Raw genomic sequence first — 26,355 nt, 5'->3', positions numbered from 1 at the left:
ACTACAGTCCCTCCTGGCATCAGCTGGCATGGGCAACACTCTGAAGCCCACTGGGAACTAGAAGCCGAGCAAAGCCCAATATGTGAAAGACGGTTTTGTTTCCTTTCCATTTGCAGGTACACATATGGGAAGCCAGTGTCTGGCACAGCAAAGCTGGAATTATGCCGGAGACGTAGTCAATATCTTTCATCTCAATATGATGTTCTCGATAATGTGACAATCTGCCGCACAGTAACTGATGAGGTAAGATCATAAAGAACGTGCAGCAGGCATCTGAATTATCTGAAGTTTTAAAAAATACTGGCAATATAACAAATTCTTAAAGCAAGGTTTTGAAGAATATTGAAACTTAAACATGTTTAAAATGTTATTGTTTTATTTTTACATACAATAAGTGAGAAAAAATATAACAAAGTTGTACAATCCAAACTATCCCATTAAAAGACTTTGTGAATATCCTCATCTGGTATGGTCCATAACTCTGCTGGGGTTTGTAGGATGTCAGTGTGCTTTTGATCTCATAGATGGACAAGACCGGCTGTTTCTCTCACACCTTCAACGTGACAGAGTTTATGCAGAATGAAGGGCAGCTCGAGGACAGGCTTCGCTTGTACGTTGAGCTAGAGGAACACGGAACAGGTGGGGACCTTCGACAGCAGTGATCTCTGAGGTACACATGGTTCCTTAGGGCAGCAGAGAGGAGTCCCGGTCCGATGCCTCTTCGGAATTACAGGACCTGTCCAAAGTTGTACTAACTTGTCGCTCTATCTCAGACAGCTTCATGACACCACTTTCATTCCTTGCTAGTTTTTCGGACTTTGCAGTGAATTGCTATCATATCAGGTAGCAACGTTGACTTATGTTATGATGACTTATGTTATGCTGCTGAGCCTTAAGTTCAGGGCCATGGTGAATCGCAAGCTGAGCTGCAAATGCAGGGTTTCAGAGCCTCGGGGATCTTCAGATGGTGTCAGGCTTCAACGAGGGTTATGAGAGAAATGGTTGCAGGTTAATTGAAAGATTGATGGAGACAGGCATGAAGGAAAGATGAATCAGTAGGTAGCTTACAAGCCACGGAGAGGGGAGAGGATTGCCTTGTAACCGTTGCAAGAGAAAAAACAATGAGCCATCCACCTTTGAGGCTGAGACTCCCAGTGAAAATGACTGTCTCCCTGAGGACAGCTAAAAAGTGCTTTCGAGTTGAAGTTGATAAGGCCCGTGCAAGTACTGTAGGAAGGAAAAAAGAGGAGAAATAACTTCCTTTGAGCAGAGAGCCCTGTTCACTCACGACTGCACAGCAAGACACAGCAACAACCGCATCATTAAGTTTGCGGATGACACCATTATAATAGGCCTGATCAGTGATGATGATGAGTCCACTTACAGAGAAGAAGTCGTACAGCTGCTTAGGTGGTGTCATAGCAATAACCTGGACTTGAACGTAAATAAAACCAAAGAGCTAATAGTGGACTTCCGGAGACACAGGCCACACACTCACAGCCCACTCAGTATTGATGGAACGGAAGTGGAAACAGTCACCCGCTTTAGTTAATTTTGGGAATTCACATTTCTAATGATCTAACCTGGCCTATGCACAGTGCCTTTATTTCTTGAGGTGCCTCAAACAATGGGGGATGCCAGTACCTGTGCTGGTGAACTTCTACCGCTGCACCATCAAGAGCATCCTCACCAACGGGATCACCGTGTGGTACGGCAACACCTCTTCTCAAGATAGAAAAGCACTGCAGAGAATGGTGAATGTGGCCCAGAAGATCATTGGCTGTGGTCTCACCAGGATTAAACAGCTCTATAAGGACCACTGATGTGGTAGAATTCTGGCCATCACAGAGGACAGTCACCACCCCGGATATGAGCTCTTCACCCCACTGCCCTCAGGCGAGAGATACAAAAGCATATGGATACTTACCACTAGATTCTTCAATAGCTTCTACCCACAAGCAGTGCGATTGGCAAACACATTTAGCCATGCCCCTCGGACCACACCTACACCATCTACCTCATAATGATTTCTTATTTATTGTACATCTCCAGTCATTGTTTACATGTCTGCATTGTGTTAAGGATTCGGTACGAGGGACCGAACCAGTGAGTGAACCCACTTGCAGGAGCGAACAAAGCCAAGCCGTAATCCGAAAGCAAGCCGTAATCGTAGAAACGAGCCGAGAGTCCAGGGGAAGCCAGATATCCGAAAGGGAACGAGTACCGAAGCCGAAGCATGATCCGAAGTCGTAGTCAGTAGAGCAATCCGATAATCCAGGGGTAGCCAGTGATCCGAAACAGAGCGAAAGTAACCAAGCCAAACCGAGATCCAAAAAGCCGAAGTCCAAAGGGAAAAGCCGCAAACCGAAAGCCAAGACGAACACAGGGTAGAAGTAGGAGTAGCGCAACCGGGAAGCTCGAAGGGAAAAACCAATACTGAGCAACGAGGTAGGGAAGGACAGGTGTTTAAGTAGGATGAGACGGGGGTGTGGTGGTGAATGGGAAAACTAATAGGTGAACTGATTGGATAGGGGCTACGCCTACTTCTGCCTCCTCCGTTGCCGGGAGGCAGGGATCGTAACACATTGTTTACATTCAAACTGTTTACTTGTTTGCTTTTACATTGTCTACTGTTTGTTTGTATATTGTCTTGATGCACTGTCTGCACTTTGTGTTTTTACACTTGTTTAAACAATCGAGAGACTTTCTGTAAGTAAGAATTCCATTGTACCAGTAAAATGTACCGGTTACATATGGCAATAAAGTTCAAGTTCATAAAGGCAGCAAGAGAAAATATCACTGCTCATTCAGGGCTCAAGGAAAGGGACTTGGGCACAGTTCAGTATAAAGCGCAGCTCACTCAATGTCAGAGCAATGGGATGAGGAGAGAGAAAGCCTTAAATAATCTGCTCCTTGAGAATAATTTAATTATTGGCCGCATGATAGAAAAATAAGCGGCTTTTGGGAAATGTGTCCCGACTGAGCTCACACGGGTTAATATTGGGATTGAGACCCCTTGCAAAAGCCCTAGTTGCCAGTGACAGTGCTGGGATGTGAGCCGCCATCAGCCCGAGCGTAACAGGCAAGAGTTGCATCAGAAACTTTGACTGCCACATCACAGTCAGGTGTGTGAGCCCTAATCCTCAAACATCTGCAGGAACAGGTCAGATAATTTGATTATCTGGTGGTTCCAGATAATCAAATTTAAAGCCAATAGGTGGGAGTATAAAGAAGCTATCTGTTACATCAATCACTGGTATTTGAAACTAGCTCTCGTTAGCTCACCGGCAGGACTGCCACATGATGTTGTCTGTGTGCTCCATTTCCAGGAGTGGTACGGACAGGAATTGATGACACACGCTTCACCCACCTGTTGGGAAAGGTTGAGTTTCTGGATACAGCCAAGCACTATGAGCAGGGGATCCCCCTACAGGGCAAAGTGAGTAACTGCAGTGTTTTCTGTTTCTTGGGGTTCTGTTAAATCAAATTCATCATATTTCATTTTATAAAAAAATATTTCTTTTCTGCAGCCCTGTATTTTGGCACTCTGCCTGGAGTTGGTTGGCTTTCTTCTATCATGCTGGGGCAAGTGGACAAATTAAAAAATATAAGGCCTTTCTCTTGTCCTTAGATTAGAGTGGTGCGGCGAGACTCATCTCCTGTTGCCAATCACAGAGTCTATGTAACCATTGAACATTCCTGGCCAAAAGAAATTCTACAGAATGATACCACTGACAGCCAAGGGATCATTCACTTCTCTTTCAACACTTCGCAGTGGACACATTCAAGAATATGGCTGGAGGTCAGTACTGTTTATCTTTATGCTTGATTCTAGCTGCACACCCAGATGTCATTAAGTCACGTCTTCATCCTTACTTGTGGAATCAGCTCAGCCTGAACCCCCTTTACAAAGGTGGCATTCTGACGGACTGCCTAGTACAGTGGTTCTCAAACTTTTTGGACCAAGTACCACCCCTAATCCAACCAAAGCATCCAAGTACCACCTACAAGTCATCATCTCATAGGAACCCCAGAAATTCTCAATGACCAACATGAGCGTGCGTGCACACACACTCACACAAACATATAATAAATATTATAATAATAAACTTTATTTCATATAGTGCCTTTAAAGGTGGCTTCTCAAAGTGTTTTACAGAAAAAAAACAGTAACAACAACTAATAAAAAAGCACCAATTTAGTGAGAGGGGTGAGCCTGTTTAGTCGGGCAAAGCAGATGTGAATTAATTTTTCGAGCCTTGATACAATTCACAACAGTCTAATAGATTTTAAATCGTCAGGCATTTTCTTGACGGCAAAAGTCTCGCGGTGGATGTTGTAATGCGTCCATTAATTTCTGGAGCAACCTCTCTAATTCGTGCAACTACACCGTTATGTCGGCTTGTCATTGCTCTAGAACCGTCTGTACAAACTCCGACACATTTTATCCAGTCGATGCCATTCTCTTCGATAAATTTATTCAGAAGCTGAAATATGTGCTCTCCTGTAGTTCCTGTTGGTAGCGGCTTACAGAACAGAAAGTCCTCAAACTCGTATCTAACGTAACGTAAACGAGCAAATTGGCCAAATCGACTACAGACTCATCTAATTGCAGTGAAAAACATCTGCTCGTCTTAACGCGCTCTATCAGTGTACTTTTGATATAATCCTTCATTTCAATAATTATATGAGTGACTGTGTCTTTCAGGGGGAGGGGGGCAGCAGGTCAAGCTGTTTAGCAGCTTTTTCTCCACACATAATACGTGTCAGCTCTTTTGCCAACGGTAAATACGGTTCTTCAAAAATAGTGTGGCTTACCTGCTTTAGCAATCCGCAAGCTTGCATTTTTCCGCGTTTCAGTTTTTATTTCCGTATTTATTTAAAGTTTTTATTTCATGCGCATGGGAGCGAAACACAGAGACGCTCGGTGTATTTTTCTCAAATTAACTTAGAACAGTTCTTAAATATTTTTCTGTTATCTATCACGCTTTCCTGTGCTCACAAGATTACCAGCGTTCGTAGCACGTATTTCTATGCATTCCTGTGTTTACAACTTGGCATTGTTCCAAAATCACGCACATTCTCCTTCCTCCCTATTTGCTGGAGATACAGTAGCTTTTTTAAAATACAATTGGTCACTTGCATCCGTAGCACGCATTCCTGTAGAGTGGTATAGAATTACAGAGTATCTCTTGTGTCCACTGAAGTATTAGCGCGCACTGTATCGCAGTACGCAGGCTGCGTATTCGACACGTTTAAAATACAAAATACAAAATATGAAAACCCGTCCCGATTTTTCAGTGCACACGACACAGTTCCAGGGTCTTTTGGCGTACCACCTGGCGGCACTCCACGTACCACTGCCGGTACGCGTACCACAGTTTGAGAACCACTGGCCTAGTAGATTTGTGTAAAAATTCTCACTGTTTCTCAGGAATGAGTGAACAAGAGCAGACACTGGCATGTGTTTGCCACAGGGTGTGATCAGCACAGGAAAAGGAGAAAGGCCTCTTGGACTCTTCTTTGTTTCTCTGCAGGCTGAATCCTCTATAAGCCCTCAAGACGTTCAGGCTCCCAGGTACGAGAAAGGCAGCCACTCTGTCACACGCAGTGATAAACCAAGTAGCAGCTTTATCTCTGTCCAGAAGATTGATCAGACACTACAATGTGGGACACAAGTGGCCATCACAGCACGATATTCTTTCTTTAAGAAAGACATTGAGGCAGATGTCGGATCCATTGACTTTTACTTCCTGGTAAGTCATTTTTTTGAAGGCATAGATTAAAATGTGATGTCTTCTTTCCTTCTCTGTTTTCAGAAAAAGACAGGCTGAGGTTGGTCCTTGTTATTCCTTTATATTTCATACACAATTCTGGCCCCTGTGAATTTAAAATCAGGAGATCCTAAAACAGTTACACGTCAGAGATCTGGGGAAAGGCAGGACCCCATGACAGCGGGACTTGAATACGGAGAACACCTGTCTATAGTACAGCTGTGCCTGCGTATGACGGCACATGCCTGAGCAAGAGCACATAGAGGTGTAACATGGAAGGACAGAGCTTGTTTTGATTCTGAGGTCCTATTATAATTCCTCCTCTGTGTCCAAGTTAAACTTTAAAAAGGTTTTCTACATCCGATGTTTGATGTGTACGACACACAATGTGAGTGTCATGTTAAGCTGAGCATCATCAGCACAGCACTGAAAGTGTACCAGAGGGCAGGTAGGAGGTATGGATCCTGTGCTGCACTCAGGAGAGAAAGAGAACACCAATCCAAATCGCAAAGCAAAACGTATTCCAGGAAACAAGCAAGAATGTCAGAAAACGAGAAAGACAACTAGAGAGCAACAATCCAAAACACAAGACTAAATTGAAAACAAGTGGCAAGCTAGAAGGTCAGATACCGAATATATACTAGTAATGAAATAACACGTATTTGGGAGCTCGAAGTGAATCCGCAATAGTGATTGGGGAAGTGAGGAAAGAGGGGAACTAAAGTAGTGAAGGGAGTGAACGGTGTTGTGCCAGAAAAAAGGCATCAGCTTGAGAGTTTGTGTGTTGAAGTCATCTTTACTTCATATGCATATGGAAGTCCTGTAAACCAACGTTTACAGTGCTCCTTTATATAGTGAAACAAACAATACAAGATACACTCCCACATGACTCTCTGTTTGGCTTTTGGCTATATATGGCCATTCTCAAAAGCCATATATAAATAAATAAATAATAAATATATATTCTTTACTGCCGGGTTGCGTGACAAGCAGCCCCTTCTGCTGAATAGACCATTTGTTCCAGGAGAGGTCACTCGGTCATTTCCCTGAGAACTATGTCAGCTGTGCGTAAAGACATCATGTGGCAGTGTTATCTTTTGAGACCAGATATACTGAGACGGATTTAGTAAAATATACGTAAAAAGATACATAGTTAACAAGATATAATACAAACTTTTAGTAAAAACTTTTTGTTAATTCCCTCAACAGTGATAGGTACATTACTTGCGGTGTGAGTGCTTGTTAAACACAGTGCGCGTGGGAATGCGAGATGGGACAGAGACGTGTGTGGAATGCGCAACAGTACCACCTCCCTCAGGGGTGGCTCCTGACGACCTAAAAGTGCGAAAAAAGTCCAGAATGAGATTTAAATCCAGGATGTCCGCTTTTGAAACCCAGGAACATTCTTATGGACTGTAACCCTCCCAGTCAATCAGAAACTGGTGGGAACCTCTGTGCCATCGGGTGCCCAAAACCTTATTCACTGTATAGGTGGGAGAGCCATCCATGAGTGGGGGGGGGGTGGATGTGGTTGATGTCCAGATAGTGAGGATTTGTGGTAAGGCTTCATGAAGAACACATGGAAGGTGCTGTGAATCCTGAGGGTGAGATGGAGGGCGAAGGGAGAGTACTTGGAAGGGCCCAATGAGGTGAGGACCCAATTTACAGGAGGGTTGCCGAAAAGGAATGTTCTTGAAAGAAAATCAGACAAATTGACCTCAATGTAATTGGGGGAAGGTCATCGGAGTCTATCGGCAGAGATCTCCTCTCTATGAGACGTTTTCAGCCATGCTGTCCTGGCCTTCTTCCATAAGGAGGAGAAATATGTCTGAACAGCAGAGACGTCATTGTCAGGAATGGTGTTGGGGAAGAGCAAGGGTTGATAACCGAGCAAGCAAAAAAATGGAGTTATGTCCGTGGAGGAGGTGTAAAGAGAATTGTGGACATATTCGACGCAGGGGAAGAGGGAGAGCCAGTTATCATTGCAGCTGAGACATATGCCCTGAGGTAGGTTAGCAGGTCCTGGTTTATCCTTTCCTCCTGGCCGTTGGCTTCAGGGCAGTATCTGGAAGTGAGTGAGGAGGATGCCCCCAAGATTCGACAGAACGCCTTCCAAAATGTAGATATGAATTGTGGGCTTCTGTCAGAAACGATATAGTTAGGAATACAGTGGAGTAGAAAAATATGCTTGACAAAAAGATCAGCCATTACTTGGGCCGATGGGAGGGACAAAATGTGCAGTTTTAGAAAAGCGATCGATGATCACCATGATCACGATTTTATCTTGGCTTCTGGGGAGATCCGTCAGGAAGTCAACTAAGAGATGAGACCAAGGTCGTGTGGGGATAGGGAGGGGTTGCTAGAGGCCTGCCTTCTTTTGCCGAGAGATCTTGATTCTAGCACAGGTGGGGCATGCCAGCACGTATTCTGTTGTCCTTCAGAGAGGGCCACAAGAAGTCCCTGGAGAGGAATTCAATGGAACATTCATGCACCTGTATGGACAGCGAAACGGGAGTCATGACCTCATTGAAGAACAGCTGAACGCTTAGAATCAGGAACAAACAGTCTGTCCAGGGGGCACAGGGGGGCACTGTGAGGTTCTGGAGCGCACATCTCACCTGATATTCAATGTCCCAACGCAAAGCTGCGAGAAACCTGTTAGGAGGCACGATCGGCACAGGGGGGTAGTGAAGGTGGGAAAGGTTTGTTTTGCTTTGACATTCTTGGAGCCTGGGGTACAGGTAATAAAAAAAGGGAACCTGGAGATGAACTGAGCACACATAGCCTGGCGAAGGTTGAGACATTTACCTGACTGCAAGTAGGTCAAGTTCCTGTGGTATGTGAGAATCGTAAAGTGATGGTGGGCCCCCTCCAGCCAGTGCCTCCACTCCTCCAGGGCGAGCTTGATGGCCAAGAGTTCCCTGTTCCCGACGTCGTAATTCATCTCAGCTGGCGATAGGTGTCTAGCAATGAAGGCACACAGATGGAGTATACCCTTCTGTCCATGGCATTAAGACAAAATGGCACCGACTCCAAGGGCAGAGGCATCAACCTCGAGCACAAAGGGGAGGGTGGGATCAGGATGACGAAGCACCGGTGTCGAAGAGAAGTGCTGCTTGAGGCAAAGAAAAGCCCTGTCGGCTTCAGGGGTCCACTTACCTGTCTAGGGCCTTTACGAGTTAGGGAAGTGATGGGTGCCACAACAGAGCTAAAGTTTCGGATGAAACGGCGGTAAAAGTTAGCAAAGCCACTGACCGCTGCACTTGTTTCAAGTTCTTGGGTGTGGGCCAGTCCTGGACGGCGGAGACCTTAGCAGGGTCCATCTCAATCCTGAGAGAGGAGATTAAATAGCCCAAAATGTGGATCCTGGTAGCATGAAAAGTACACTTCTCCAACTTGGCATACAGGTTGTTATTAATGAGTCGGGTGAGGACTTCACGGAAATGAAGAACATGGTCATCCATGTGGTGGGAAAAAAATCTAAATATCGTCCGCATAGACTAGGATGTATTTCTGAATGATGTTCCTGAAATTGTCATTCATAAAACCCTGGAATATGGCAGGAGCGTTAGCCAGACCAAAGGGCATGACCTGATACTCGTAATGACCAAAAGTGTTGATGAGGGCCGTCTTCCACTCATCGCCCTCACGGATGCGGATCAGGTTGTAGGCTCTCCGAAGGTCGAATTTGGTGAAGACAATGGCTCCCTAAAGAGATTTCAATGCAGAGTAAATGAGGAAAAGGGGATACTGGATTTTGATCGTGATCTCATTCAGACCCCTATATTCAATGCAGGGCCGTAGGGATCCGTCCTTCTTCTCAGCGAAAACAAATCCCGCACAGGCTGGAGAGGTAGAAGGACGGATAAAGCCGGATCTTAAGGAATCCTGGATGTAGGATTCCAGGGCGTCAGATTCTTTTGGGGAAAGAGGGTAGATTCTTCCTCTTGGGGGCAGGGTTCCTGGCAGCAACTTGATGGGGCAGGCGAAGGGACAATGTGATGGCAAGGAGAGTGTTCTTCATTCCAGGGGACCTGGGAACCAAAAGGCGGAATTCCATGGTATAATCTTGAAAGGAACGGGAACCCTGGGTGAGAGGTGAGACGGCAGACGGCTAAATGGTGGGAATGGAGCTGACCAAAAATGGATTGCATGGCAGCAATAAAAACGTTGACGTCAACAGTCACAGGGAGATTCTGGGCAAGGAGGGTAGTAGCCCAGTCCAAGGTTTGACCGGAGAGGTGGGAGACCATAAAGGCGATCTTTTCCCTGTCAGAGGGGAAACAGTCCGGGCGAAGGTGGAAAACCATTCAGCACTGGGTCAAAAAACTTTGAAGTTTTGACAGATATCCCTCACATTTCTCCGGAGTGGGGAGGGGTAACGGGTTAGTGGCGGCAGACAGGGGAGGGACGGGCACAGGGGCCACCTGTCGGGGTGGCGGACAGGTGGTGTGGTCCACTAGGCACTGAACCACGGTGGTCAGTTGTCCAAGAGCCTGGGACTGCTGTTGGAAAAAAGCAGCAGTGTCATTCTGGTCCACTGGATCCATGTTGCGGCTCACTATTCTGTAACAGTGGGCAGTTAGGAGGTATGGATCCTGTGCTGGACTCAGGGGCAGAGTGAGGGAATTTACATCGCTCTCATTATTAGCATCACATCTGCAGGGAGTCCTTAAGCCTCAGGTCACTCAGCATTACAGACAGCAGGATACATCCCAACTCTAATGGCCCAAATCACGCACAAGAGACTTTAAGATAATATATTACAGGAAATAAGTAATTGTTATTCTGTGTTCTTGTTCAAGCAACAAATTAGTTTGAGTTGAATTTCTCTCCTTTATGTGCTGCCAGGTGGTTTCCAGAGGAGCCATTTCAATCAGTGGACACATGGTGGAGCCCCTGCTGGCAGGTTCAGGTGTGTTTGTGTTGTATTCGCCCCGCCTTCACACTGGTCTCTATGCACCTGAGTCAGTTAAATGACAGCCAATCACTAATCAGCTGTTTCAAAAGCAAAGTGATGGGAAACAAATTCCTAAACAGAGGACCAATAAACACTGATCTATTGCTAAAAAATTACATACATATTGTATTTCTAATGGTGTTCTGAATGCTTGAGGTTTGTGGGTGGTTTGTGGGTTGTGTGGATAACTGAAGGCACCCCTTTATTAGGGGGTCCTCTGTTGGTCTGAGACCTTGTCCACCAGTCTGTTCTCTGGCTGACAATTCTTATAAAACGGTGCCATAACTAGCTCCTTCAATTTAAGTAATGAGAAGTCAGGTTAATATTACAGGTGGAAGACCTGCACACGGAGAACTGAGCATTCTGTGTGAAAAGTAGCATAGTGATCTACCAGGCTGTATTTCCACAGACTTCCAGAGTGTCCAAAATTTTAAAGAAAAATTAGTAAGGCACTGTATCCTTTCCAGAGAAATTCACACCAGCAGATATTTATAAGGCCCCAGCAATGGTGCACTCAAAGTGAGCATCGCCTGGGTTGGATGGACTCCTTCATATCTGGCATGCTTGGCTTTCAGAGCAATGCTGATCTCTTGTGGCCTGCTCAGTGCCCCATGTCATTGAGGGCTGCTCTACTTCTGCAAGTGCAGTCAACTCCTCTGCTCTGAAGTGCCTGATGTGCCTTTGGTGTCTGTTACAGTGAAAGAAGGGGAGGTGTCCTTCCTCCTGCCTGTGAGCCATGAGTTGTCCCCGAAGGCTCATGTCCTGGTATATGCTGTCCTGCCCAATGAGAGAATCCTTGCACACAGCTCAGACTTCCAGGTGGAAAAATGTTTCAGACACAAGGTAAATCTTGCTTTCAATGGCTACCACAAGTTTTTTTTCTATCCTATATTATTGTCAGCAGGTCAGAGGTGTACCCATTTTTAACCTTAAAACTTTATCCTAAGTCCTACTGTGTCGTTACACAAAGAGCTGCGGGAGCCTGGCACAAGCTGCTTCTGATCCCTTTTCAATTTAACTCTTCTTCTGTATTTTTTGTGTGTGTGTCAGCTTCTCATTCCCATGTTTGTGCCTCAGGTGTCCCTGAAGTTTGCGTCCCCTCAGTCTGTTCCGGGAGCTGACAGTGCTGTGCACCTGAGTGCCCATCCTGGATCACTATGTGCCCTGAAGGCCATTGACCGCAGTGTGCTACTGGTGGAGCCAGAGCAAGAGCTGACTGCAAAAGTAAGACTCACGACAGCACACGCTGTTTCTATAAGGGTGACACACTAGTAATACTGAAGTCCAGTTACTATTGGAACTACTGCTGGTCTCGATATACACATTGCTGAAATGACATCTTCAGTTGCTGCTATGGTGTTGTCCTACTCTGAATCAAAATCGCACATAATTTTTAATTTAAGAGCTAAGACCTAGAATGTCACCTTGTGTAATGGAGCAACTGTCCCTAGAGTAGTCACCAGAGGGGAAGAACACCGTACTGCCGTTTCTGCTGAAACGTGATAATTCCTAGAAAACATTCCGTAATAGAAACCACTGATTCAATGGTAAGGTATATTTTCTTAATATTATTAGTTTAGATTTTCTCTACAATGTGCTTATGGCGATTTTATACAGAAAAAAATAAATAAAGAATAAATTGCACCCACATTTACATTGCTAAGCATTGAGAAATAGCACAGTCTAGGAGGGCCAAACATTTTTTTTTATATTTTTGTAACACTAAACATGACTAAGCCCAGTAGAGTGAATGATACAACTTTCATTTGTTTCTCTTGTATTGTTTCATACATCAAGCTGTTGTTCCAGAGTAAAAGCTTTCCTTTTCACTTGCAGCACACACACTAGCAGAACACTTCATACCCTTGCCACTCATTATGCAAGAGATTTAAGAGTTTACCACTGGTTTTCATTATGTTTCTCTACAGATATGTAGAGAATACAGGAGAGGGCATCGAGTTTTGTAGTGAGATCAGACAATTACAGTATAGTCTAGTATAAGTGAGAGACTTTGACTAAACTTAGTTTCAGATCAGGTTGTATGAGAGGCAGTGATAGTGTCAGTGCACTGGCGTAAATGGTATTGAAATAAAATTAACAACTTGTGCAGCAATAAAATATGTTTTTCTGGACTACCTGTGTATTTTATACTGATTTCAGACATCTCTTTAGACATTTCTTAATTTCAGACATTTTTAATCTCTTGTTTCTCCACATTTTCTCAATTACAGATCTATGATTCGCAGCCTATAAATACGATCTTCTATCATAACCACTACTATTATGACAAGCCCAAAGACTGTCTGCCGGTGAGAGTGAAGAAACGTTCTTATATAATACACGACCCGGATTCACCCAGGAATGCTGAAAACACTTTCAATGTAAGCATGTCGCCTTCCTTAGCATAGTATAATAGTAAGGAAAGTCCTTGAATAGAAATCTCTCAGAGAAAAGCCAGGCTGGGTGGAGCAGTAAAAGTAGTAAAAACATTAATCAAGGTAAATGGAGGTACAGGGTGATGCAGCCCCTGGGAATGGTCAAGAACTATGAATGCAGCATGACACAAAGGTCCTGATTTGCATAAACAAGCATGATAAGCATCTTCTTATTCATCCTGCTTATGAAGGAGATTAAATAAGTAACAATTCTGTGAGTCTGAAAATAATAAATAAAGGTCTGGAAACGTGTTCTTCTTAAAAAATAGGCTCTGTAATTTAATACTTTGTCAGCAGTGAAAGAGCGAATGTGATTTTGGAACGTGGTATTAAAAGGACTGATCTCCTCACACTGTCCTCTGCAGCACCTGAGGATCAGGACTATCACGAATATGTTTCTGCATAAGCCTGACTGCCTGCTATTCAAGGGATGGACTTTCTATAACCAACGATATAGAGAATATGGTTGGCCCAGTAATGGTAAGCTGTGTTTACATCAATCTTTGATGTAACAGCTGGTGATTACAAGACCGACATGGTTAAACTACCAAGATCACTACACCTGGGAACATGTGAAAGCAGCACTTCTTTAAAGATAAAGGAGTGTCCCCAGATGTACATGTGAAATGAAGTCAGTGGATTGCTTTATATGCATCCTTCTAGGCATAAAGAACAGAGCTGGGAAAACACAACCAAGGCTGTTAGGAATAAGAACTAAATAGGAATGGTTTTTCACCATGCCTGGTGCTATGATCTCATCTCTCAGTGCTCTGATCTCATCTCTTTAGTTGCATTTTCAAGACATGCTTTAAGCCCTGCTCCAATCCCAATTGTGGAGACTGTCCGAACATTCTTCCCTGAGACCTGGCTCTGGGACCTTGTCCCAGTTGGGTGAGTGCACTGCAGGACTGTTCCTACCTCTGGCTACAGTGATCAAAAGCATGTTCTGTAAAAGAATTAAGCTGAAAAAGCTTCACCTACTGAAAAAGCACAAGAACCCTCCAATTACTTTTTTTTTCCTTTTTTGATTTGAAGGGTTCTCAGAAAGGCACATGTTTAGATGCTTTAAAATTCCACCCTCACTGAAGTTAATCGTAATTTCAAGGTTACATAGGTCACAGGCCCTTCTAATTCAGCATTAGCAGCCCACAACAGTGGGATACCACCTGGATTTGGAATGGCTGCTTTGATACAGGTCTGTTAATGTCTGTACCTGTCCCATCTTGACATCCTCTGTACAGGGAGTCTGGCTCAGCGCAGGTTCCAGTCACTGTGCCTGACACCATCACTACATGGGAGGCTGGGGCCTTCTGCTTGTCCCCGATAGGACTGGGCCTGGCCCCCTCTGTCAGGCTCACCACCTTCCAGCCCTTCTTCGTGGAGCTCACCCTGCCCTACTCCATCATCAGGGGAGAGCGGTTCGAGCTCAAGGCCACCGTCTTCAACTACATGTCCAAGTGCATCATGGTAGAACCGCCCTTCCCTACAACTGCACCAGGGCTTCTCTCGCACCAGACCACTCTCTTCTGATCTGTCCACTACTTTAATTACAATATTGATCCGAGAACTTTGCAATGATAATGGTGTGAGCTAGCAAAGTGTCTAATGTTTTTTAGGTGAAAATAATTGCTCTCACTGCTCATTGCAAGCTCACATTCTGCTGCTCTAGTTCAGTTTTGCAAAGAAAAGGGTTTAAAAGTCGGGAATTCATATTTTTTACTTCTTATTGAAAACAGTACAAGTGTACATCGTGGATCATGAACTGGAACATTTCTGTGCTGTGCATCCATCTGGTCAGTTAGGTTAAAGTAAGGATTCATCTCACCAGTATTGGTTAGTTGGTAGATGTTAAAATTTTACGGAGCGCACCACACAGACATGCACTGTATTTATTGGATATGCACTCAGGATCTTGTAAATCTGCAGGACGGTAAAAGAAAAGACCAGCTAAAAATATTGCTTAGTGTTTATTTAATACTTCTAGATATTTTTGTGTGTCATGTGATTTTATGAAGGTTCTCAGTCTTGCCTTAAGGTGTTGAGTCTTGTTGCACTTGTCTGAAACTCTCCCTCTCTGAAAGGGTGCTTTATGGAACCCCAGCGAGTACAAGGTCATGTCTATCAGTTCTCTGTAGGCCTTTGTAAGTTTATAGAAGCTTACACGATCAAGCAAACAATGTAAATACAGGTGAGTACAGCCTGAGGACCGAGCTGGTCTATGGCATCCAAAAGCCTGAGAGACATTGGGCTAGAAGGATCATAAGATGAGTAGTTCTAGTTTAAACAACAACTTTAAAAAAACAAGCTACCCCACAGTGTCTTCTACAGTGGTATACAGGTCAGGCACATCACCTGGCCATAAAGCTTTTGAACTCTTGAGAGCTATAGTATGGTATAAAAAACACAGGGTTTCCTAGGAGCTACATTATCGTGTCACAGACAAATATGGTGTACAGTAAATAGCAATGCATTTCAAGAACGAAGCTCTTCCTCAGGCAGCATCATGCATAGCCTACATCTTTCACAAATCCTAAATAATCAAATTAATTGGTGTGGTCAAATAACATCTTGTTCAGGATAAAGCTGTTGAATTACAATAATAGTATAGTGAGTTCTTAGGCTAATACAGCAATCTAGCACTAAGATGTCTAGGGAGCAGGGGCAGAACTGGGAGGGAAGGAGGTTCTCAGCTGGCCAAAGTTTTTCCTGTTTGTAACCCTGACCAACGATCACAGGGTCAATTTAAAAACAGTTTTCCCTGCTCCAAGTGTTCAAAAAAGTCATTTTGAAATACGAAACCTGTAATCCTAGCATGACAGCAGCATAATCTAGAGGACAGGTAACATAAATTGTGGAAAATGAGCTGAAGATATTCTGGATTTAAAACCCAGTGCCCGGGCCAGACTGTGTGGCAGTGTTGTGTGAGAATCAAATGACAGGTGAGTGAGTGGGGAGATGATGTGCTGACCTGTCCCTGCAGGTAAAAGTGAGTCCAGCCCCATCCTCTGACTTCACTCTGGAGCCCTGCCCAGGGTGCGAGTATAGTTCCTGTCTGTGTGCCAGCCAAGGAAAGACATTCCGCTGGACCCTGGTAGCCTCTGTCCTGGGTGAGTTACATCTCTATTGCTGTGCTGTGAGTTTCTCAGTGACTGTCTGGTTCCACCTGGACAGTTGTGCTGTGAATCTGTTTCTCTAGGTGCTGTGAATGTGTCCGTAAGGGCAGAGGCAGTTCAGACAGAGATGATCTGTGACAACGAAGTGGTGTCGGTGCCTGAGCAAGGACGCATCGACACGGTCATACAGACTCTGCTGGTGGAGGTGAGGACCTGCAGCTCAGCTTGATCTTGTCCTCTAGTATGTTCTGCAGAGCTAGCATAGCTATCTGGCTGTACAAATATTGTTAACTTCAGGCCTTTCTGAACACTGTGGGTTTGTTAAACCATACTGGACAAAACAGGTAGTGTAAAGCACAATGCCTACATGAACATAATGGAGGTGTAAAAAAATAAAACCCTACTTTTTAAATTCACTGTATTTCACTTAAACCTGATCAAAAGTTCTCACTAAGAACAAAAGCCTAAATGAAGGCCATGACAAAAATATAATCACTATTTGTCGACAGTGAAATCATTTTGAAAGAATTTTATGTCCAGGGAGCCAATCAGCTGACAACCTGTCATGAAGTGCAGAAGATGCACATGTGTCAATGCACATTAAAACTCCAATCCTTCCACACTCTTGATTAATACATTTTCTCCTGCACCCACAGGCTGAAGGAACAGAAAAGACTATCAGTTACAACTGGCTGCTGTGTCCAAAAGGTGAGTCTGTGAGATTCTCTAATGTCTGACACTGACTTTCAGCTGCCATGGCTTAGTTATGGGAGTTTGGTTAAAATACAACAAAAAACTTCTTAGAAGCACAGTGTAATGCACAAAAACTCTTTATGACATGAGAACTTTCAGAAGTGTGCCTGTGTTAGAACTGTTAAAAACAGAACAATTTATTTCTCTGGGACTGATGAGAAGGTACAGCAGTTATAAAAAAACAAGAATGAACACACCTCATCTCTCTCTTTCAACATCTTCAACCCCAGTTCTCTCTGCTTCTCAATGGAAATCCAGAATTAACATTTCTCTCCCTCACCCTCCTGCAAGTTTGACACTCATCCAAGCTGCTCTTTGCTCTTCCCTGTACCTCACTGTCCTGTCCGATTACAGGCAGCCTGGTGAAGGAGGAGGTCCAGCTCCAGCTACCAGAGGACATTGTGGAGGGATCAGCCAGGGCCTCACTCTCTGTTCTGGGTAAATATAGAAAACAATCTAATTTATCACTTTTTAGCATGGACACATGATTAAATAAACTTTGTCATCAGCAAAATATTTTGTCCTGACAGAGCAACCCTCCAATCCCTTGTTTTTCTGTGTGCAGGAGACCTGTTGGGCCGGGCCCTACAGAACCTGGACCGACTCCTAGCCATGCCCTACGGCTGTGGAGAGCAGAACATGGTGCTATTTTCCCCTAACATCTACATCCTAAAGTACCTGAAGAGCACAGGTCAACTCACACAGGAGATCTGGAACAAAGCCACAGAGTTCCTGAAGAGCGGTAGGAGGGAACAAGCTGTCGATACAGAGAAGACAAATATTACCCCTCAAGTTTGTGGAATAAAATTACAGAATAAACAAATTTTCTATCTCCAGAGTTTAAAACTGGAACCTATATAACTGAACAAGACTAACTCAAATTTATTACATGTATGTATGCTTTCTTAATCATTTGCAATGCAAATAGCAGACCATATTTGGATCTTGTGACCCTACTACCATTTGCATTGTGTTCCAGCTTCTCAGTTCCCTAACTTATCCTTTAGTGAACTACCAATTTATTAAACTGAAGTTATTAAAATTGACCATTAAGATTTCACTGTAAGGAAAACCACACCAAATGCAAATCAGTACAAGTATCAGATTCTTCAATAGCTGCAGCATGACTTTTTTCTCCACCTTGGACAGGCTACCAGAGGCAGCTCAACTACATGCGCATTGATGGCTCCTACAGTGCCTTTGGGAACAGTGATGATTCTGGAAACACATGGTGAGCGAGCAGGAGGCAAGGCAGCCCTGACACACACAGACTCACCTTTCCATCATCTCTAGTCTACAAGAAAGGAGGATTGACGATGTCACTTAAAATTCTTAAACTGATTTTATTTTATGTTAGTCAGCATATGAGTCAAAAAGTAATAAAAACATTACTATAGTGTATTTCATCCCAAAAGATTCCAAATCACACCACACATAGGAGGGGCCTTCTTCATCCACCATTGAAGTGCAGCAGCAACCTGGGCAACACACATTGGCCCCACTACACCGCAGTCAATACAGAAATGTCAATTATGTGATCAATCTGCTAAACACAGACTAGCTATGGTGTTTCTGAAATGATAGGTCTGCATTGCTCAGTCTTGTAATAGACCACCTGTGGGGGCTCCATGCTGAGCTACTGAGACTTTACCTCCAACTCTCTCCTCTCCTCAGGCTGACTGCCTTTGTGATGAAGTCCTTCGGCGGAGCCCAGTCCTATATCTACATTGACCCCAACATCATCTCCAGCACCAGGGACTGGCTCACCCGTCACCAGCAGCCCAACGGTTGCTTCCAAAGTGTGGGCAGGCTCTTTAACAACAGGATGAAGGTGAGGGAGAGAGGGGCACAGAGGGTTAGACAGCTGGAGAACATGTGCCCAGGATGTGCTATGCGTTAGAGTTGTGTGGAATACTGCATGGACTATTTGTGATAGTTGTAATTATGACATGTTTTGGGCTGTGTATCATACTATTGTAAACTTGCGTGTAATACAGTGAGGACTGTGTTTCAGGGAGGTGTGAGCGACGAGGTGACCCTGACTGCCTACATCTCTGCAGCCATGCTGGAGCTCAACATGTCTAAGACAGTGAGTGACCACGTGCTCTCCATCTGTTCTGTGTCATCCTGCACTGCACTGACACTGAATAGACACTGTATCCTGGTTGAATTCCTGCCTACGGGAATCTGAGGTGGAAGCCAGAGTGAACAGCACACACAATACATATAAACTGCAGCCAACTCAAGGACAACAAACTGTTATCAATCAATTGGTACAGTGACCATGTGGGTCAGCTATATTAGTCCATATGTAATTCATGGCAAGAGTACTCTCCTCCCCACACTACTCACGGATTACATATAGGGATTTCAAAATGAACAACACCTCCATGTTTTTCAGCCTTAATTAATTTTTTATCATTTCCTATAAACTATATTAAATTGTGAGGTGGACTGAGTCCACACAGTGCCTTTTTTACTTTCTCCTGCTAAAATTAATTGCATCAAAAACAAACTGATCCTTTATTCCTAAGCCAAAAAAGGGTGTTTCTTTAGATCATGACTGTCATTTGTAGTGGCTTTATTGCATGTTTCATGTCTTTCCAGGGAATTTGTTCAAGCTGCTAATGTGCTCAATCTAATTTGAATCATGTAGATAAAACAACTTATTAAAATAAAGCTGAAGGTTCCACCTTCCTAGATGTCATTCTAGCCACAGCCCCATTGTAGCCTAGCTGTATAGACTGCTCCAAGACCCTGCCTTGAAAAGAAGCAGCCTCAACCAAAAGCTGACTGAGCGCATGTGGGTTAGGGAGTCACTGAGCTCTTCCCTCTCTCAGGAACAGGTCTTGAACAGCAGCCTTTCCTGCCTGCACTCTGCCACCCAGAACCTGACCAATGTCTACACTGCAGCCCTGCTGTTCTACACCTTCACTCTGGCCGGGGACGAGGACACCAGAGCACAACTATTGACCAAACTAGAAACTCTGGCCAGCAGAGAGGGTACAGCCTCCTCCTCTCTGCAGCTCAGCACCCTTCTCAAAATGCACAGACACATAACGTTGGAAGTACACTGGGAAGAGAGACACGCATTTGCACACAAAGAGTAGAGTGGGGTTTGGGTTTTTGATTTGAAACTGGAAGGTTATAGGTTCTCATCCCAAGCGGGGCACTGCTGTTGTACCTTTGATTACCTCACAAGCGTCAAATGTCCAGCTCTTTATGTAATGTAGGTACAAGCTGAAATCTCTTTTAAGAAGTGTCACACAAATAAATTCAGAAATCTAAATGCAACCTGAAATGCATACACTGACATGTAGACACACATAGTGAAAACTCATTTATTGTTGAGGATGAAATCCTATTCATAATTCCCTATTTACAGGTTATGAATCCTCTAGCCAAGAACCTGTTTGGTTTCTAAATTATCATCATGACTTCTCCTTGAACCCATCGCCGTCCTCTTCTCTTCCCTGGGTAATTGACCTGTTTCCCTCTCTCTCAGGAGACACTCTGCACTGGTCTCAGTCGGCCTCGGAGGATTCGGACTCCTTGTCAGTAGAGATGAGCTCCTATGTGCTGCTGGCTCTTCTTAGTCACCCACCGCTGTCTGCCTCGGACCTGGGCCGGGCCTCCAAGATTGTCACCTGGCTGACCAAGCAGCAGAACTCCTATGGAGGATTCTCTTCCACACAGGTATTGATCTGTCTGAATCATCAAGCTCTGGATCCTACTGATCTCCTGGGTGACTCTCCAGTGCAGTGACCTGAGACCCTGTATTGTGTAGCATATGGATAGCACAAGCAGTGATTGTTTGTGGTTTGTGTTTGTGCACAGGACACTGTAGTAGCTCTGCAGGCTCTCTCTCTCTATGGGGCGGAGGCTTTCAGCAAAGAGGTCTCCAGCCAAGTGACAGTGCAGTCCACAGAGGGGGACCTCCACCAGTTTACTGTGGACTCCAGCAACAGTCTGCTGTACCAGGAGAGGGCACTGCGAGATGTCCCAGGGAAGTACAGTGTTGAGGTGCAGGGCACAGGCTGCATGTCAATCCAGGTCAGTACTTATACACCCTAAATATTGCTTCATCACTGAGTTTTCAGAGGCTACGAAATTGACACCAGTCTTAAATCTAAGCATAACTCTAAAATGAACAAACACATAAGGGTGAGACCCTCAGACCACTTATCAAGTAACAACCAAACTAATCCAGATGCAACGTGCAAGACTAATACTACAAGAACAGCCCTCTTAAATTCATCCTGAACCACATCCTTAACCCAAACGCTAGGCAATATCCCCAAAGGACACAAAAACAGGGCACTTTTTGTAAATGTCTGAAAAGGATGAAACTGTGTTGCTGTCTCCTCTCCCCTCCCTGCCTGTCTCAGGTGGCTCTCCACTACAACATCCCTCCTCCTCCTGACTTCTCCACCTTCCAAATTGCAGCAGAGTCACAGATGACATGTGACAGCAGCACGAGGAACAGGCCACTCACTGCTGTCGTCAATGTGAGGCAAGTGCACGTTTCTGGTCTCGTGAGGTTGTGGTGGTGTTCCCAGTACAGCACTTGGAGTTGAAGAGTACCACCAGTGTCTGCTGATCATATCATCTGACTGTCCATCTCTTTATATTCCAGACACATGTTCACAATAAACAAGAAGTTAACAAATGAGATGAGGGCTGTTTTTGCATTTTGTTGTTAGCAGCTTATTAATTCCTGTAGGGGTTTTGTGAATTTACTGGGACAATTTATTAATTGTAGCAGTAATCATGAGGTGATTCGTTATGGCCATTAGAAAATCAATCTATCAGTGATATACGCACACGTATTCAAGAGATATTTTTGCTGTGGCGACGCGCCTGACAGTGACTCTCTCAAGGACCTACTAGTAGTTTGGCTGACTACTAGAAAGTCTCTATGCACGGAGGGCGACTACAGGTCAGAGCATGTCACTTTTTAGGGGGAAGAAACTTAGTTTGCTTCTGGTGTAGCACTGCTGATGAATAAAAACTTATTCAGGTTGTCAACAACAGTCCAAACAAATACTCCGGTGATCAAGCGAAACGTCCACGTTGGCATTGGCTATCCATTTTTGTACAGGCATTTCCTAGGCCAACACTTTGCTGAAACAGGGGCCCAGTCCCTGTACAGACAACAGTGGCCATCATGTGATTGTCTAAGGTTGTGAAAATGGCCAGAGAAGCAAAGTTTCAGGGCTGTGCAGTGTCTTTTAAACCAGAACCAAGACATGTGATGATTGGTCGAAAGTTTAGTGGGCATTTCAGATCCACGTGGGCCTACCACACCCTGCAGGTTCCTGATTGGTTGGTGAAGGTGAGAGATGAGTAACAATGACCTCTGACATCTTGGACCACAATCCAGATGTTCCCAAGAATCTCACAGACAGATACTGTAGGTGCCAGGACTGGCCATTGGTCATGATAGCCAAGCATGGCTGGGCACATCCCCATTTGGGAGCTGCTCCTTATCTGAGAGAAAACACCTTAAATCACAACTGCATGAATAGCTTCTCTGTGGCTGCACCACAGAGATGAGAAAGAGAGATGAGGCCTCATTTAGGAAAGCACAGCAACACTTAATTCTGACTTATTAATAAGCATTGCCGCTACATTCCAAAATTATTTTTTCCTTTTAACCCCACAGCTACAAGGGCAAGAGAGAGAGCACCAACATGGTGATTGTGAATGTCAAGCTCCTGTCTGGGTTTGTCTTTGACAAAGACACTCTGAGTGAGGTGAGATCTCCTCCTCTCTGGTGCCATCAGTTTCCATTATTTTTCTCCTAAGTCAATACAGAAGCATAAGTGTGCTTACTCAGTTCTCAAAATGTGCAAACCCTCTCTCTTTGCCTCTCAGTCATCATGTGATGTCTGTTTCTCCCACAGTTAAAAGGAGCCCCATATGTCAAGCGTGTTGACACTGAAGATGGTCACGTGATCGTGTATCTAGATGGGGTGAGTTCAAACCTCCTGGAGAACATCATGGGCAGCATGGACACCATGTCCTTTATTGTTCAAAATTATTCAAAAACTATGATACAGAATTGCCTGGACAAGCACCTGACACTGACATTTCATACAGTGTTACAGACAGGTAGCAGAAATGAACTGTAAATATGAGTGGAAACACTTGAGCTTGAGCAAGCTACTCATAAAACACTCAAGTGCTTTTGTTGGCATCTTCATTCTGTAGACAATGGTAGCTGAGACCGTTCTCACCATATTGTGCAAACTTTTGGTCAAATTTTAGCAAAATAGGTATTACTGCTCTGGGATCAGTCCTGTAATCAGGTACATTCCCAAATTTAAAGGAATTTCCAACGCCAACAAGCCAAGAGAATCGAACCTTTTAGTCTTGAAAAGAGAAGATTTCAAGGTTCCTGATTCATTTACAGTGTAACTTCACATGGGTCTTGGGGATACACCTGAATACCCATGTAATATGTAAAACGTAAATGTAATTAATTTTGGAAGCTCTCTTTGCTTGTGTTGGTACTGTACACAGTGACCCTTGCCCTTCCATTTTACTGAGTCTATCAAAGTACATTCCTGTAATATACTGTACTTATTTTATGCTTCCTATCTGAAAAAGTCAAATTTTCATATTTTTCTTTGATACATCCACGTAATTCCATACTCAAGTAATTAACTGACGTTTGACTTGCCACTTTTAACTCACTCGCTAGTCTTCAATGGGTGAATCTTACTGCAGTTGTTGTCAGGGGACCTATATGTGGGAATAGGAGGATCCTCATGCGTGACCGGAATCCCACAGGATGCAGAGTAGCAAAGGGACGGTCCAAAAGACGAACTCCAAAAGGCTGGGTCGAAAAGGGAGGCTAAGGGTCCGGCAATGAAAGATATCCAAAACAATCCAAAAGTTGAAATCCAGAAGGCGAGGTCAAGAGGCAGAAGCAGAAGATTCGTAACGGGAGATCAGTCGAAAGGCTAGGAAACGCGCACTGGAGAATACTAAGAAAGGCTTCTCAATAGTGAGCGTGGGAAGGTGTGCGAAGGGGGTTTAAATACTGAAAGGAAAGGGGTGTAATAGGATGATTGGTTAGGGAGGGAGAATCTGATGCATGTGAGAATGTGATGGGTGCAATCAGGGATGAGATTGTGAAGCAGAGGTTCCGGGAATGTAACGTCGTTTGCGAGGGAGAGTGTGGAATGTGACAGGGGCAGAACGGCGTTTCCGAGGTAGAGTGTGGGGCGTGACAGTTGTGCTGCCCTTGTAACAATGGTCAGCCCTGAGGATAAGAATCTCAGGTGGTCCCGCCCTCACAGTCTCTGGTTTCAGTTCAGCCCATGCTATGCCCTCCGCAGTGTTTCTGAGCCATCAGCTGCTGAGCAGGTACAAGCATTAGTGCGGTCAATGATTCAGGAGAATCAAGCCAACAGCATGTCTTTAAAGGACAGTACCTCCATTTGACAGAACTCAAAAGCCATTCTACAAAGCTAGAGATTCCAACCTGCAGTGTAATGAAATAAAACATCATGGGGTACATAATTCTACATGGTTTATGTAATGAAACTGTGGTATAACAAAGCTCATTCTATCAAGGTGGCACTGTACTGGAGATCCTAAAAGGCGCTGCTAAACTCAATACAACGGGCTTCTTCAGAAACATCCTTGAAACACAAGCCAGGGAACACAACTGGAAACTACATGGAAGTACATTTAAAACTGAAAACAGTAGGGACTTCTTTACACAAAGGGTATTGGGAGTGTGGAACAAAATGTCCAGCCATGTTGTGAAGCTGATACTCTGGCTTCTTTCAAGAAAAGGATGACTAAGATCCTCAAATCATTAGCTTCTAATTAACAAACAGACTAAATGGACAGAATGGCCTCCTCTCATCTGATCATTCTAATTACAAACCTGACTAGGAACATGACACAATTTAATTTTCCTACTTATACCCATGTCTCTCAGACATTATCAGAAATGTTACTAGATTTTTAATTTATATTGCATCTTTCGGCCTCTGCACTGTTCTTCATGACATATTATAGAATGCATCACCAAAAGTGTCAGCCATGTCAGTCATCTTTTTCTCCTTTGCAGCTTCATAGAGAAAAGTCTCAACAGTACAGATTCAGAATGATCCAGGAGCACCCAGTGAAGGGACTCAAACCAGCTGTGGTCAAGATCTACGACTATTACCAGACAAGTAAGCATCCTCTAATGAGAGAATAATTGGCCAATTGAATTGTTTATTGAAAAAGGCCCAATGGCTTGCTCTAATTTTACTGTGTAAATGTGGTTAACTGTGGAACTGAACATTAGTTGTTCCTCCCCTTTGCCAGGGCATGTGGGGGGTTTAAGTTATGTGGTTCCAGGGGAAATAGTTTTCAGAGTTTTCAGTTAGCTGTTCTTTGGAAGCTATGCTGTGTAGTAAAGTTAGAATTCAGTATAGTCCTTGAGTGCCTCCACAGTTTTTAGGTACTGGTAGATATAATAGTAAACCATTAGAGCTGTTAAGACTACTTTACTGTCTGGTTGTCTGCAGCATAATTAGCTCATGATGTGGGTCTGATTGCGGAGAAATATAATGTAAATAAAAATTAATTTACCATAGTAAACTGCCAGATGGGTCTGCCTCTCACAGGATGTTCATTGTATCTTCCAGGTGAGCAGGCTACATCAGAATACACCTATCCATGCCCTGAAGAAGGTAATAGCACTCATGCTCCATTTTGTGTCTGTCCCTTGAGCATAGTGAATTCTGTGATCTCAGTCTCTGTTTCTGATGTCTGGGAAGTCGAGTAAAAAGACGCAGAGCCGTCTATTATTATCACCACAATCATTGAGTTTATTAACTTCTTTAACTTCCTATCAACGTGAATTATACACTGAGTCATGTGCTCTCTTGGCAGATCATGAGATCAACCAGATTTGAGAGGGAGCTCCAGGAGACTACAGTAAAGCTTCAGAATACTGTATATTTCCATTAAAGGCCATAAAGAAATCTAAGACCTTGTCACCCAGGGCTGTATGTCTGTCCTATTGTCACGCACACGGACTGAAATCCGTGTCAGATCTTGTAGAAGACCCTATGCGATGCGGTAAGAGCTGGAGAAAACAGGAGGCGTGGTAAAAAGGAACACACAGGGGTTTAATAGTGCACAAAATAATAGTGACAATCCGTGAGACAGTGAACGGGGAAGACAAAACGGCATCCAAATCCAAACGGGTCCAAGGGCAGGTCAAAGCACAGTCCGAGAGTCCATCAACAAGGAATCCATTCTGGGACGCGACAAAGTTAAAATCCCCGGGAGGGGGGAGCACATGAACA

General features: G+C 44.1%; 1 protein-coding gene across 1 annotated transcript in view; it reads left to right on the top strand.

Moving 5' to 3' along the window:
- The window catches only part of LOC148816700 (alpha-2-macroglobulin-like), a 40,209-nt gene extending 14,076 nt beyond the window's left edge, over positions 1-26,133 (top strand). The window contains exons 8-36 of the mRNA XM_088940123.1: positions 117-243; positions 525-639; positions 3,330-3,439; positions 3,632-3,802; positions 5,538-5,756; positions 10,626-10,689; positions 11,432-11,577; positions 11,812-11,958; positions 12,966-13,115; positions 13,535-13,649; positions 13,958-14,060; positions 14,411-14,636; positions 16,150-16,276; positions 16,366-16,487; positions 16,939-16,990; positions 17,390-17,473; positions 17,601-17,777; positions 18,185-18,266; positions 18,710-18,866; positions 19,050-19,124; positions 19,876-20,038; positions 20,541-20,731; positions 20,873-21,088; positions 21,424-21,548; positions 22,701-22,791; positions 22,942-23,010; positions 25,125-25,230; positions 25,690-25,734; positions 25,937-26,133. Coding sequence (XP_088796249.1) covers positions 117-243; positions 525-639; positions 3,330-3,439; positions 3,632-3,802; positions 5,538-5,756; positions 10,626-10,689; positions 11,432-11,577; positions 11,812-11,958; positions 12,966-13,115; positions 13,535-13,649; positions 13,958-14,060; positions 14,411-14,636; positions 16,150-16,276; positions 16,366-16,487; positions 16,939-16,990; positions 17,390-17,473; positions 17,601-17,777; positions 18,185-18,266; positions 18,710-18,866; positions 19,050-19,124; positions 19,876-20,038; positions 20,541-20,731; positions 20,873-21,088; positions 21,424-21,548; positions 22,701-22,791; positions 22,942-23,010; positions 25,125-25,230; positions 25,690-25,734; positions 25,937-25,959 — 3,598 coding nt within the window. The 3' untranslated portion in view covers positions 25,960-26,133. The remainder of the gene's footprint in view (positions 1-116; positions 244-524; positions 640-3,329; positions 3,440-3,631; positions 3,803-5,537; positions 5,757-10,625; positions 10,690-11,431; positions 11,578-11,811; positions 11,959-12,965; positions 13,116-13,534; positions 13,650-13,957; positions 14,061-14,410; positions 14,637-16,149; positions 16,277-16,365; positions 16,488-16,938; positions 16,991-17,389; positions 17,474-17,600; positions 17,778-18,184; positions 18,267-18,709; positions 18,867-19,049; positions 19,125-19,875; positions 20,039-20,540; positions 20,732-20,872; positions 21,089-21,423; positions 21,549-22,700; positions 22,792-22,941; positions 23,011-25,124; positions 25,231-25,689; positions 25,735-25,936) is intronic.
- The last annotated feature ends 222 nt before the right edge of the window (positions 26,134-26,355 follow it).

This window comes from Atractosteus spatula, chromosome 22, assembly GCF_055471065.1.
Source record: "Atractosteus spatula isolate fAtrSpa1 chromosome 22, fAtrSpa1.hap1, whole genome shotgun sequence".
NCBI lineage: Eukaryota > Metazoa > Chordata > Actinopteri > Semionotiformes > Lepisosteidae > Atractosteus > Atractosteus spatula.
This window is presented reverse-complemented; position numbering and strand designations above follow the sequence as displayed.